Source organism: Lithobates pipiens, unplaced genomic scaffold (genome assembly GCF_037356315.1).
Source record: "Lithobates pipiens isolate NorthernLeopardFrog02 unplaced genomic scaffold, aLitPip1_a1.2 Scaffold_8, whole genome shotgun sequence".
In the NCBI taxonomy this organism is placed as follows: domain Eukaryota; kingdom Metazoa; phylum Chordata; class Amphibia; order Anura; family Ranidae; genus Lithobates; species Lithobates pipiens.
The window spans coordinates 5,611,686-5,626,300 of NW_027507903.1; the positions used below are offsets into that span (position 1 = coordinate 5,611,686).

The following is a 14,615-nucleotide window of genomic DNA, read 5'->3' on the forward strand; positions in this document are numbered from 1 at the left end:
ATGCAGCCACTGTGCCCTTTATATGCAGCCACGTGTGCCCATCAAATGCAGCCACTCGTACCCATCAAATGCAGCCACTGTGCCCATCATATGCAGCCACTGTGCCCATCATATGCAGCCACTGTGCCCATCATATGCAGCCACTGTGCCCATCATATGCAGCCAATGTGCCTTTCATATGCAGCCAATGTGCCCTTCATATGCAGCCACTGTGCCCATCATATGCAGCCACTTGTGCCCGTCATATGCAGCTACTTTTGCCCATCATATGCAGCTACTTGTGTCCATCAAATGCAGCTACTTGTGTCCATCAAATGCAGCCACTTGTGCCCAGCATATGCAGCCACTTGTGCCCATCATATGCAGCCACTTGTGCCCGTCATATGCAGCTACTTTTGCCCGTCAAATGCAGCCACTTGTGCCCATCATATGCAGCTACTTGTGTCCATCAAATGCAGCCACTTGTGCCCAGCATATGCAGCCATTGTGTCCATTCAATGCAGCCACTTGTGCCCATCATATGCAGCCACTTGTGCCCATCATATGCAGCCACTGTGCCCATCATATGCAGCCACTTTTGCCCGTCATATGAAGCCACTTGTGCCCGTCATATGCAGCCATTGTGTCCATCCAATGCAGCCACTTGTGCCCATCATATGCAGCCATTGTGTCCATTCAATGCAGCCACTTGTGCCCATCATATGCAGCCACCGTGCCCATCATATGCAGCCACTGTGCCGATCATATGCAGCCAATGTGCCCTTCATATGCAGCCAATGTGCCCTTCATATGCAGCCACTTGTGACCGTCATATGCAGCTACTTTTGCCCGTCAAATGAAGCCACTTGTGCCCATCATATGCAGCTACTTGTGTCCATCAAATGCAGCCACTTGTGCCCAGCATATGCAGCCACTGTGCCCATCATATGCAACCACGTGTCCCCGTCATATGCAGCTACTTGTGCCAATCATATGCAGCCATTGTGTCCATTCAATGCAGCCACTTGTGCCCATCATATGCAGCCACTGTGCCCATCATATGCAGCCATTGTGCCCACGACCCCCCAACTCATGTCTCTAGCAGCACCCAACCCCCACCCCGCGCGTCTCTGGCTGCAGCACCCCCCTCGTGCAAGTGCAGCTCTGAACCTCCTCGCGCGCATACATGGCTCTGGCAGGAGGGGGGGGGGGGCGGCTCCTCCAGCATGTCTCCTCCGCTCCTCTTCCTAAGCGCCAGGCATCGAATAGGGTGGCCTGGCACTTTGGCTAATCAGGAAACAGGTCTGCCGTCCTGCCTCCTGATTGGCGGGGAGGAAGGTTAGTGTGAAAATAACTAAAATTAATTCGCTATCATCACACAATTGGGTGGGATCAGGGCGCACTCCCCGTGCCCTGAGCCCCACATATTTTGAAGCCTATTAGAGCCTCTGGCTCTAATCAGGTGCTTAAAAAAGTACCACCCCCGCCATAGGAATCCATGCGTCCGGCGTCCTGAAAGGGGCCAGGTGCATGGATGGTGGGGCGGGGGCGGGGGTGGCGCCCATGCACCCACAGTGCACGGGTGTCTAGTGACATGACAGGGATCTACCGCTCCCTGTCACCGGGAGCAGCGATTGCTGTCATGTCAGTGGTAGCTCATCCCCCCATGCAATTAGAATCGCTCCCTAGGACACACGTAACCCCTTGATCGCCCCCTAGTGTTTAACCCCTTCCCTGCCAGTTTAATTTACAGTGGTGTGAAAAAGTGTTTGGCTGCAGCACCCTCCTCGTGCAAGTGCAGCTCTGAACCTCCCCGCGCGCATACATGGCTCTGGCAGGAGGGGGGGGGGGCGGCTCCTCCAGCATGTCTCCTCCGCTCCTCTTCCTAAGCACCAGGCATCGAATAGGGTGGCCTGGCACTTTGGCTAATCAGGAAACAGGTCTGCCGTCCTGCCTCCTGATTGGCGGGGAGGAAGGTTAGTGTGAAAATAACTAAAATTAATTCGCTATCATCACACAATTGGGTGGGATCAGGGCGCACTCCCCGTGCCCTGAGCCCCACCTATTTTGAAGCCTATTAGAGCCTCTGGCTCTAATCAGGTGCTTAAAAAAGTACCACCCTCGCCATAGGAATCCATGCGTCCGGCGTCCTGAAAGGGGCCAGGTGCATGGATGGTGGGGCGGGGGCGGGGGTGGCGCCCATGCACCCACAGTGCACGGGCCACCACTGTAATAAATCCTGTATAATAATAATTATAACTGTTCTATTCTAAAATCTATTTATTTATTGAGGCAGAAATCAAGCTGGCCTGGGGCCCCCTGTTTACCTGATGGGGCCTGGGCCCAGTACAACAGGACCAATTGTACTGCCTTATCAGCCGTCCTGCATGCACTAACCAATCAGCTTCTAACTTCAGCCCTTTTCAATTAACCACTTAGCATTACTGCTACAGCGAGGGCCGCAGAATCATGTATATACACTATATTACCCAAAGTATTGGGACACCTGCCTTGCCACACACATGAACTTTAACCACTTAAGGAGCCGCCTCGCACCGATGTACGACGGCAGAATGGCACGGCTGGGCACAATCACGTACCTGTACGTGGCTCTTTAAGTGCCCAGCCGTGGGTCGGGAGCGCGCCGCCGCAGCCGTGCTCCCAGCCCGGTCCTGAGCTCCGTGACCGTGGCCGCGGGACCCGTGGACCCGATCGCCGCTGGTGTCCCGCGACACAGAGCTGAAGAACGAGTAGAGGTATACGAACGAACGAAATACTTGTATAGCGCACAATGCGAACTGAATCGCCTCTAGGCGCTGTGGCGAGCTTTGATCATCTGCTAAAAGAGGAAGGTCTTGAGTTTTTTCCTAAAAGCCAGGTGATTTTCTTCCAGGCGGATGTTGATTGGTAGAGCATTGCATAGCTGAGGCCCTTGGACAGCGAATCTCCGATCCCCCTTGGATTTATACCGGGCTTTGGGCACAAGGAGGAGGTTTTTGTTGGCTGATCGAAGACTGCGGTTTGCTGTGTAAACAAACCTCTCCCTGTGCTTCCTAGTGTGGCTGTCGTAGGCTGATATAGGGAAAGACGATCAGTGACATCACATGCCCCCCTACAATAAAAAAAAAACACATAACATCACACATAACCCATCATCGCCCCCTAGTGGCTAACTCCTTCGGTGCCAGTGTCATTTACACAGGAATCAGTACATTTAAATAGCACTGATTGCTGTATAAATGACAATGGTTCCAAAAATGTGTCAAAAATGACAAGAAGATGGACACTCCGTGGAAGAGGGGACAGCGGTGACATCGCTGGCTCCTGTGTCAGGTAAGTGACATATAATGGGCTACTATGCAATGCATAGCAGCCCATTATGCTTTACCTTTGCAGGGAGACAAAGAGGAAGTAACACCCATTAGAAGTGACTCATTCAGATAACAGAGGAACGGGGGAGCAGACAAAAATGACACTTAGTGCTCTGAATTAAGACAAGTACACACTATAGAGGGATAGGCTTTGTTCATATTTCATGTCAAAGGTTTGCAGCCACTTTAACCACTTGCCGACTGCTGCACGCCGATATATACGTCGGCACAATGGCAGTGGTGGGCAAATGGGCGTACCTGTACGTCCCCTTCAATTGGTGAGGCTAGCACTGCGTGACCGTGCCCGCGGGCTCGATGTCCGCCGGTGTCCCGCGATCGTGTCACGGAGTCTAGAACAGGGAGATACCTATGTAAACAAGGCACTTCCCCGTTCCGCCTAGTGACATGACAGGGATCTACCGCTCCCTGTCACCGGGAGCAGCGATTGCTGTCATGTCAGTGGTAGCCCATCCCCCCCATGCAATTAGAATCGCTCCCTAGGACACACGTAACCCCTTGATCACCCGCTAGTGTTTAACCCCTTCCCTGCCAGTTTAATTTACACAGTAATCAGTGCATTTTTATAGCACTGATCGTCGCTGTATAAATGACAATGGTCCCAAAATAGTGTCAAAGGTGCCCGATGTGTCCGCCATAATGTCGCAGTCACGATAAAAATCGCAGTTCGCCGCCATTACTAGTAAAAAAAAAAAATAATAATAAAAATTCCATAAATCCATCCCCTATTTTGTAGACGCTATAATTTTTGCGCAAACCAATCAATAATCGCTTATATATTATGAGTACATATCGGCCTAAACTGAGGAAAAAAATTTTTTTGTGGGATATTTATTATAGCAAAAAGTAAAAAATCTTGCTTTTTTTTTTTTTTTCAAAATTGACGCTCTTTTTTTGTTTATAGCGCTAAAAATAAAAACCGCAGAGGGCGATCAAATACCACCAAAAGATAGACACGTGCGCCGTCAATAAATTTGTTTCATTTCGTTCCATTTCGTATTAAAATAAATTAGTAAATTTGTGTCCGAAATTCAATTCGGATTCGTGCGAAATACGAATTTTCGTTAAAAGGTTTCCTAAACTTTTCGTAACAGTAACGAAAGTTCGTTATGATAAATGTATCATTATTAGGGGGGCTCCCACCATCCCTGCGCTGTGCTGACTTCCTGGGGTTTTTAACTTTTTAGTTTCGTAAAACTTTTCGTAAAACAATAGCGAAAATTCGTTATGATAAAATTAAAATTCGTATGCATAAAAATGTCGTATTTCGGATCCTCACAAATGTACGGGTTTCTGGGATTTCGTACAAATTTTCGATTCGTCAGAGGTTTACAGCCACTTTAGCCGGCACAATGGCAACGGTGGGCAAATGGCTGTGCCTGTTATGTCCCCCTTCAATTAGTGGGGCTAGCGGGTGCGAGCGTGACCGTGAAACTAATCGCGCATGTCTACCAAAAGAAAGCTCTATTTGTGGGGGGGGGAGGGGGGGAAGGACGTCAATTTTGTTTTGGTGTAACGTCGCAACAACCCCGCAATTGTCAGTTAAAGCGGCGCAGTGCCGAATCGCAGGAAAAATCTTCCGGGGCTGAAGCAGTTAAGCAAGTCTGGAGTGCTTCCTTAAGATCTATGAACAAACTGCACATCTACTGTATCCCTCTATGTATTACAGTTGCCAAAATCCTACTGGAGAGCCGCCCAGGAGTATTGAAGCCTCTCAGTGCTATCTGGAAGCTGATATATCAGAGGCCTGAGCTTCCAAATCATCATTTTTATGTTCTGCATTAAAACACATAATGGTTGGAAATTGTTTTTTTTTTTTTTGTTTTGCAATGTAAGACTTTCCTGCCTTTTATCCAAGTAATAATTCTGTCATTTACAGATATTCTATACATGAATTTGCTAATATGGAGTTTTAGCTAACAGATAAAAAAAATAAAAGAAAGGTGCTTGTATGACAAGGGGATCATTCAGTTATTAAGTGTTCTTCCATAGCAAGAGCACTTACTGTTATCTCACATATATATACATATATATATATATATATATATATATATATATTATTATAGCCAAATTTACCACCCTAACTCCTCCCACACCTTTTACACTACATAGACAGTAATATACCGAAACATGCGGATTGTTCCCGATTGTTGTGCTATTACATTGTGGAACGTTTCGCCAAATGGTTCACGAAATATCGTAATTTTTGTGGCAAAATTTGTCCCATAGGAATGAATGGCGAAATGTTCAAAACTAGAGTGGGAGGGGACAAAAGATGACAACCCCATTATCAGCCAAAACATTATGACCACCCCATTATCAGCCAAAACATTATGACCACCCCATGATCAGCCATAACATTATGACCATCCCATGATCAGCCAAAACATTATGACCATCCCATGATCAGCCAAAACATTATGACCCCCCCCATGATCAGCCAAAACATTATGACCACCCCATGATCAGCCTAAACATTATGACCCCCCCCATGATCAGCCAAAACATTATGACCCCCCCCCCCCCCATGATCACCCCCCCCCATGATCAGCCAAAACATTATGATCAGCCAAAACATTATGACCCCCCCATGATCAGCCATAACATTATGACCATCCCATGATCAGCCAAAACATTATGACCATCCCATGATCAGCCAAAACATTATGACCACCCCATGATCAGCCAAAACATTATGACCACCCCATGATCAGCCTAAACATTATGACCCCCCCCCCATGATCAGCCAAAACATTATGACCCCCCCCATGATCAGCCAAAACATTATGACCCCCCCCATGATCAGCCAAAACATTATGACCACCCCATGATCAGCCTAAACATTATGACCCCCCCATGATCAGCCAAAACATTATGACCCCCCCCCATGATCACCCCCCCCCATGATCAGCCAAAACATTATGATCAGCCAAAACATTATGACCCCCCCATGATCAGCCATAACATTATGACCATCCCATGATCAGCCAAAACATTATGACCACCCCATGATCAGCCAAAACATTATGACCACCCCATGATCAGCCTAAACATTATGACCCCCCCCCCATGATCAGCCAAAACATTATGACCCCCCCCATGATCAGCCAAAACATTATGACCCCCCCCATGATCAGCCAAAACATTATGACCCCCCCCATGATCAGCCAAAACATTATGTCCACCCCATGATCAGCCAAAACATTATGACCCCCCCATGATCAGCCATAACATTATGACCACCCCATGATCAGCCAAAACATTATGACCATCCCATGATCAGCCAAAACATTATGACCATCCCATGATCAGCCAAAACATTATGACCACCCCATGATCAGCCAAAACATTATGACCCCCCCCCATGATCAGCCAAAACATTATGACCCCCCCCATGATCACCCCCCCCATGATCAGCCAAAACATTATGACCATCCCATGATCAGCCAAAACATTATGACCACCCCATGATCAGCCAAAACATTATGACCCCCCCCCCCATGATCAGCCAAAACATTATCACCACCCCATGATCAGCCAAAACATTATGACCCCCCATGATCAGCCTAAACATTATGACCACCCCATGATCAGCCAAAACATTATCACCACCCCATGATCAGCCAAAACATTATGACCCCCCCATGATCAGCCAAAACATTATGACCATCCCATGATCAGCCAAAACATTATGACCATCCCATGATCAGCCAAAACATTATGACCACCCCATGATCAGCCAAAACATTATGACCCCCCCCCATGATCAGCCAAAACATTATGACCCCCCCCATGATCACCCCCCCCATGATCAGCCAAAACATTATGACCATCCCATGATCAGCCAAAACATTATGACCACCCCATGATCAGCCAAAACATTATGACCAGCCAAAACATTATGACCCCCCCATGATCAGCCAAAACATTATGACCATCCCATGATCAGCCAAAACATTATGACCATCCCATGATCAGCCAAAACATTATGACCACCCCATGATCAGCCAAAACATTATGACCCCCCCCCCCCCATGATCAGCCAAAACATTATCACCACCCCATGATCAGCCAAAACATTATGTCCACCCCATGATCAGCCTAAACATTATGACCACCCCATGATCAGCCAAAACATTATGACCAGCCAAAACATTATGACCCCCCCATGATCAGCCAAAACATTATGACCATCCCATGATCAGCCAAAACATTATGACCATCCCATGATCAGCCAAAACATTATGACCACCCCATGATCAGCCAAAACATTATGACCCCCCCCCCCATGATCAGCCAAAACATTATCACCACCCCATGATCAGCCAAAACATTATGACCCCCCCATGATCAGCCTAAACATTATGACCACCCCATGATCAGCCAAAACATTATGACCCCCCCATGATCAGCCAAAACATTATGACCATCCCATGATCAGCCAAAACATTATGACCATCCCATGATCAGCCAAAACATTATGACCACCCCATGACCAGCCAAAACATTATGACCCCCCCCATGATCAGCCAAAACATTATCACCACCCCATGATCAGCCAAAACATTATGACCCCCCCATGATCAGCCTAAACATTATGACCTCCCCCATGATCAGCCAAAACATTATGACCACCCCATGATCAGCCAAAACATTATGACCCCCCATGATCAGCCAAAACATTATGACCATCCCATGATCAGCCAAAACATTAGGACCATCCCATGATCAGCCAAAACATTATGACCATCCCATGATCAGCCAAAACATTATGACCACCCCATGATCAGCCAAAACATTATGACCCCCCCCCCATGATCAGCCAAAACATTATCACCACCCCATGATCAGCCAAAACATTATGACCCCCCCATGATCAGCCTAAACATTATGACCTCCCCCATGATCAGCCAAAACATTATGACCACCCCATGATCAGCCAAAACATTATGACCCCCCCCCCCATGATCAGCCAAAACATTATGACCATCCCATGATCAGCCAAAACATTATGACCACCCCATGATCAGCCAAAACATTATGACCAGCCAAAACATTATGACCCCCCCATGATCAGCCAAAACATTATAACCACCCCGTGATCAGCCTAAACATTATGACCACCCCCCATGATCAGCCAAAACATTATGACCACCCCATGATCAGCCTAAACATTATGACCCCCCCCCATGATCAGCCAAAACATTATGACCATCCCATGATCAGCCAAAACATTATGACCCCCCCATGATCAGCTAAAACATTATGACCCCCATGATCAGCCAAAACATTATGACCACCCCATGATCAGCCAAAACATTATGTCCACAACATGATCAGCCTAATATTTATGACCACCCCATTATCAGCCAAAACATTATGACCACCCCATTGTGTGGTTGGAATGGCTGGAGTAACTGTGAATAATAATACTAATAAATGAAAAAAAAAATTTTTGTTGAAAAAATAATAATTTTTTTTAAAAAAAATCGTTTGGAAAAAAATCTTTTTAAAAAAAATAAAATCAATTTTGAAAAAAAAAATCATTTGAAAAAAAAATCATTTTTGAAAAAAAAAAAAACATTTGAAATTTTTTTTTTCATCTTTTTTATCTAATGATGGGACTTGTTCAACTTTTTTACTACTATTTATACTTTTTAAAATATTAAGCTTTTTAGCACTTTTCACGGTTACTCCAGCCATTCCAACCACACAACTGTTACTCAAGCCACTCCACCCAGTTAGGCAAGAACACTTCACACATTTTCCCCAGAAATTGTAGACTTTTCTAGTTAATCTATATTTCAGTGTTGAAATGTTGTTTATTTCAGTGCTAGTGCTCCATGGTCTCCCTATCACATCTCATCACAAAGAACTCATTATAGACATGGGAGAGGGCTATAGTTCTTTAACCACTTAAAGAGGAAGTAAACCCTGATGAGTTTACTTCCTCTTTGATTCCCTGCAAAGGTAAAGCATAATGGACTACTATGCATCGCATTGCATCGTAGTCCATTATGTGTCACTTACCTGACACAGGAGCCAGCGAATGGGGGACCAAGAGGTCTTGAAATTTGCGGTAATAGAGGGCTGGGAAACCATCGGGACCCAGAGCCGGACCTGTTTTTGTAGTTGTAATCGCCGCCAGGATCTCCCGTTTTCCGTGAAACGCGCTTCCATACGTGTTCTATGTTCATCTGTTATCTTTGGAAGTTGAACCCCTGCCAAATATTGCATGCAACGCTGAGGATCTTCCCCCTAAGGGGGCTTTATACAAAGAGGAGTAGTACTTGCTAAAGATTTTTAGCAATGGGGGTTTTGCGAGTGAGAGCTGGCTGAAGAGCGCAAATTTGGGATCACACTCGCATACATTTTAGGATTAAGTTTATGAGCCAACAAGGAACCCATTTTGTCCTTGTGCATCTAAAAACGCGTAGAGGCCCATCGCACAGTTTTTATTGGTTTTAAAGGGTATAACAATCACACCCACACAGGGGCTAAAACATCTCATAAAGTTTGCAAACAATCAGGAAGAAATGAACAAACACTTACATCAGCAAATTATCTAGACCTGTTAGAACATGTTGTTTGAAGGCCCTTTGAATTTATAATAGCGAATCGGTAGTCTGTACCAGAAATGTAACTAGAACCTTCAAGGCCCCCGGTGCTAGAAACCATGATGAGCCCCCTTGACCCTCACTTTCCTCAAAGCCTGGTGGTGGAACACCAGGGCAGGTTGCAAGTGCAACCTTTGCGACCCTGGTAGTTCCACCACTTGTGTCAGTAGTTTTTTATTTATTTTTACAATATTTTTATTTATTTTTACATTTTTAGGAGCCCGTTGGAGGGCATTGGTAAGATATCAGGGGTCCAAACAGACCTCTGATGTTTCACGTTTGAGAGTACACAGCCACCAATCTCCTGCTCTGCAGCATCAGCTGCACAGAATGAATGGACAGAAATCTGTGCTTCATTATTGAATGGACACAGGAGCAATCAATCAGACTCTGTCCATTCACAAAAGGAAGGGGCCGGTAAATTACATATTTACGGGGTCCCTTCGCCACTCTCCATCCTGACAGGTTGGGAGAGGGGAAGGGGGGAAGCTGCCAGCACTGCGGGGGGAGGGGTGGCCAGCAGAGCACACAGGGATGCCCCCTGAATAGGAGGGGCAGTGGCATACAAAGGAACCGTTCCCCTCCATTCTCCTCCTGCAACGGCTGAATGCCTGTGGGAGGAAAGGGAGGAGAAGCTGCCTTTCAGGGGCTGCAGGAAGAGAATGGAGGGCATTGGTTCCTCCTATGTGCTGCTGCCCCTCCCATTCAGGTGTAAAGAGGAACCAGACGGACACTCTGGAGCATGGGGCCGTGTCACAATTGCAACCCCTGTAGGTATGCCCCTGGTGGGCAGATAAGTCCAGATAGGAAAAGATGTGGGGTGGAGAGCAGATAGGAAAACTGGTAGGGGAAGAGACCAGGAAATGCCATGATTGGATCAATGGCAGATGTCAGGGTAGGGAGGCCAAGACAATACAAAGAGAAGGGTAGCGGGAAAGGGGGGATGTATCCCCCGCAGACTCTAGTCAGAGGGCCGGGTAAATGGACTTTAGATAACTCAGGCTAGAAGAGTTTGAGGATGGTAAGACATAAGCAAGCCATGGTTCACATGTTTTGAGAAATTTGGGTTGGTTGTGTCCTTAAGAATACTAGACAGTTTCTTGATAACTAACATTGAGTTCGTATGGCCTTTGACAAGATGACTGTGGGATTCTTCTAAGCTTTGGCTATCATTTGCTTCACAGCCAGAATCAAATATGTAGCCAACTTCTGTTGGTATGAAAAGTGGTCTTAAACTGTGTGATGGTGGAGGGCCACCCTCACATCCTTGGGTCCTATTATCTCAAAGTCCTGTCTATTTCTCAAGCAGTACTGATATTTATGGCCCTTCTTTAAGGTAAACATATTATCTGGGCTAGTATGACCAAAGTTGGTTCATTTAAGCTGAAGTGAAGTCAACCCACCTTCAAACACCTTCAAACACTTCATGCCCAACATAAATGGGCTACTTCTTCACTTGGCCAGATGTTTGAAGTGTACACAGGCAGGGGTGGACTGACAACTCATGGGGCCCCAGGCAATAGGAGATTATGGGGCCCCCAGGCATTCCAAGATTATAGGGCCACACAGTATACACACACACAGTATACAATCACACAGTATACACAGACATGTTTCTATTGGCTAAGAAGGTACTGAAGAGTTTGGGCAGCTATAATCTCAGGATTTTTAGACCAAAAGAATGGTGGTAAGGGACATTTCAGAGACAGATGTACAAAAAAAACACTGATTTTGACATACTGTCCCTGGTTTTACTGAGGCTGGCAACCCTGATGGGGCCCCCTTGTGGCTTGGGGCCCTCGGGCAGTGCCCAAGTGGCCCAATGGTCAGTCCGCCCCTGTACACAGGTGCACTTTTCGGCACTTCACCATGATTCTCTCTTTAGTAAATCTGACCTCATGATTATGTTGTAGGCCAAGGGACACATTAACCAATGTTTATTTAGTTCTTTGTGATATATTTCACTCCCTCATTTTATATTGAACCTTGCTTCCATAAATTTATGTGACATGACATATCCAGCTTAGATTAGTGACGCACAAATATGTCTAACTCTTTGGCTGAAAACGAGTCTGTTAAGCCTTTTGGAAGCAGCCCAGTCATCTGGGAAACAGTATCATATCCCTGCTAAAGATGCTTTGGTAGTTTTTCTTTTATATATTCTCATAGGACTTTATCAGTTGCTTCTCAGCAACACTCGGTAAGATATGTGACCCCTGCAGTATGGCGGCTTTGTAAGACATTGTTGCTGTAGAAATTGTATCCAGCCCAAATCTTTGTCAGAATCGAAAGCTTAATTACTGAGAAATTTAAAAATACCAATAGAGCCTTGGCTATGGTGTAAAGCACTATTCACCTAATCCCTTCCACTGGACCAGAGGGCTCCATGCGTTCTATACAAAGGGCCAGCTTACTGTCCTTCAGACTTAAGAGCGGTGTGGCAGAGAGTTGCCCTGCCAAGGTCTATAAAGAGATTTTGACCCAGAATTCTCAACCAGGCAGGTTGAGGGGCTCCAGGAGGTTTGCTTAATGCAGAGGAAAGTGGGTTTTTAGTTTTCTTGTTGTTTTTTGGGACCTGGAGCCTGGAGATGTCTTAGCCCCTGTACACACAGTCGGACATTCTGCCAACCAAATCCATCGGATCTTGTCCGAAACTGTTGCATACACACAGTCGGACTAAAGGCCCATACACACGATCAGACTTTTTGACAACAAACATGCAAATGAGCTGTTTTGGAGCAACATCCGACTGTGTGTACGCTCCATCGGACAAACTTTTTTGGTTTTCATCGGACTTTTGTTGGCTGTGCGAACGGACAAACTTTCTGGCAACAAAAGTCCGATGGAGCAAAGTCTGATCGTGTGTACAGAAAACCATAGGACTTTTGTACAAACTACAGGCATGCTCAGAACCAATGCAAAAGATCAGATAACAATATAGAAGTTGACCAAAGGTGGCGGTAAAGAGCAGAAAAACCATATGATTTGGTGAAAGTTGGCTGAAAAAGTCCTGCCGTGTGTATGCAATACAAGTTCAGGGCCGACGCCCTTTGTACAAAAATCCAAGGGAAAGTTTGTACAAAGTCCTATCGTGTGTATGAGGCTTAAGTTGTCGAAAAATCCGATCATTCAGAACGTGATGACGTAATTTCGTTACGATGGGACTAGTAGCCAATAGCTTTGATGTAGGAATTTGATCTGAGCATGCGTGGCACTTGGTCCGATCAAAATTCTCTACACATGATCGGAGTATGTCCGATCGAACCAGTTGGTCGGAAAATATTTCCAACATGTTGGAAAATTGGGTCAGACGGATATTCCGACGGAATCAGTCCGATGCATACCACACACACAGTCGGATTATCTGACAACACGGTCCGATAGGACACATTCCGACGGATTCTCCGACCATGTGTACAAGGGCTAAGAGATCCGGGTGGAATAAAATCTCAAACCCTGAGTCCAGGTATTCAGAAAAGCCAGCACGGTAATTGGTCAGGTGTGTGCTGGGCTTTTTAGTAGTGACTTGACCATGGTTCTGGGCTTCACCCCGGCAGACAGGGGAGGTCGCTGCCAGGAGTCAGGAGGGCTAGCTTACTGTCCTTCAGACTTAAGAGGGGTGTGGCAGAGAGTTGCCCTGCCAAGGTCTAGAAAGAGATTTTGACCCAGAATTCTCAACCAGGCCGGTTGAGGAGCTCCAGGGGGTTTGCGTAATGCAGAGGAAACTGGGTTTTTAGTTTTCTCATCTTTTTTTGGGACCTGGAGCCTGGAGATGGCTAAGCCCTTGTACACACGGTCGGACATTCCGACGGAAAATGTCCGATTGGACTGCGTTGTCGGATAATCCGACCATGTGTGGGCTCCATCCCTACTGTTTCTGTCGGAATATCCGACCGACAAAGATTTAGAGCTGGGCTATAAAATTTTCCGACAACATGATCCGTTTGTAGAGAATTCCGATCGGACAAAGTGCCACGCATGCTCAGATCAAATTCCTAAACCAAAGCTATTGGCTACTAGTCTGAACGTAGTCCCGTCTTAACGAAATAACGTCATCGCGTTCTGAACGATCGTTTTTTCCGGCAACTTTGTCCGACCGTGTGTATGCAACACTAATTTCGGACAAAATCTGATGGATTTTGTTGTCGGAATGTCCGACCGTGTGTACAAGGGCTAAGAGATCCGGGTGGAATAAAATCTCCAACCCCGGGTCCAGGTATTCAGAAAAGCCAGCACCGTAATTGGTCAGGTGTGTGCTGGGCTTTTTAGTAGTGACCTGACCATGGTTCTGGGCTTCACCCCGGCAGACAGAGGAGGTCGCTGCCAGGAGTCAGGAGGGCTCCACGTAGGAGCCAAAGCAGCAAGGGGTTACATATTACGTGCACAGAGTGTGTATGAAGACTGTTTGTGAGAGGCAGACAAAGGGTAAGGCCAAAGCAGGAGTGTTGTATGTATAAGCCAGGAGGCAGAATGCCTATTTCTTTGCAAGAGTGAAATACTGAATACCCCCTGTATGGAAGAGCCCTGGGGCCATCAAAAAAAAAAAATTCAGAATTCTGAGTTTGAAAGTCAGAATTCTGACTTTGAAACTCAGAATTCTGACTTTGAATCTCAGAATTCTGACTTTCAA

General features: G+C 46.3%; 1 protein-coding gene across 1 annotated transcript in view; it reads left to right on the top strand.

The window, feature by feature from the left end:
• Positions 1-13,395: 13,395 nt before the first annotated feature.
• Positions 13,396-14,615, top strand: part of LOC143964484 (integrin alpha-11-like) — a 211,052-nt gene continuing 209,832 nt past the window's right edge. The window contains exon 1 of the mRNA XM_077474257.1: positions 13,396-13,472. Within this exon, the coding sequence (XP_077330383.1) occupies positions 13,396-13,472 (77 nt within the window). The remainder of the gene's footprint in view (positions 13,473-14,615) is intronic.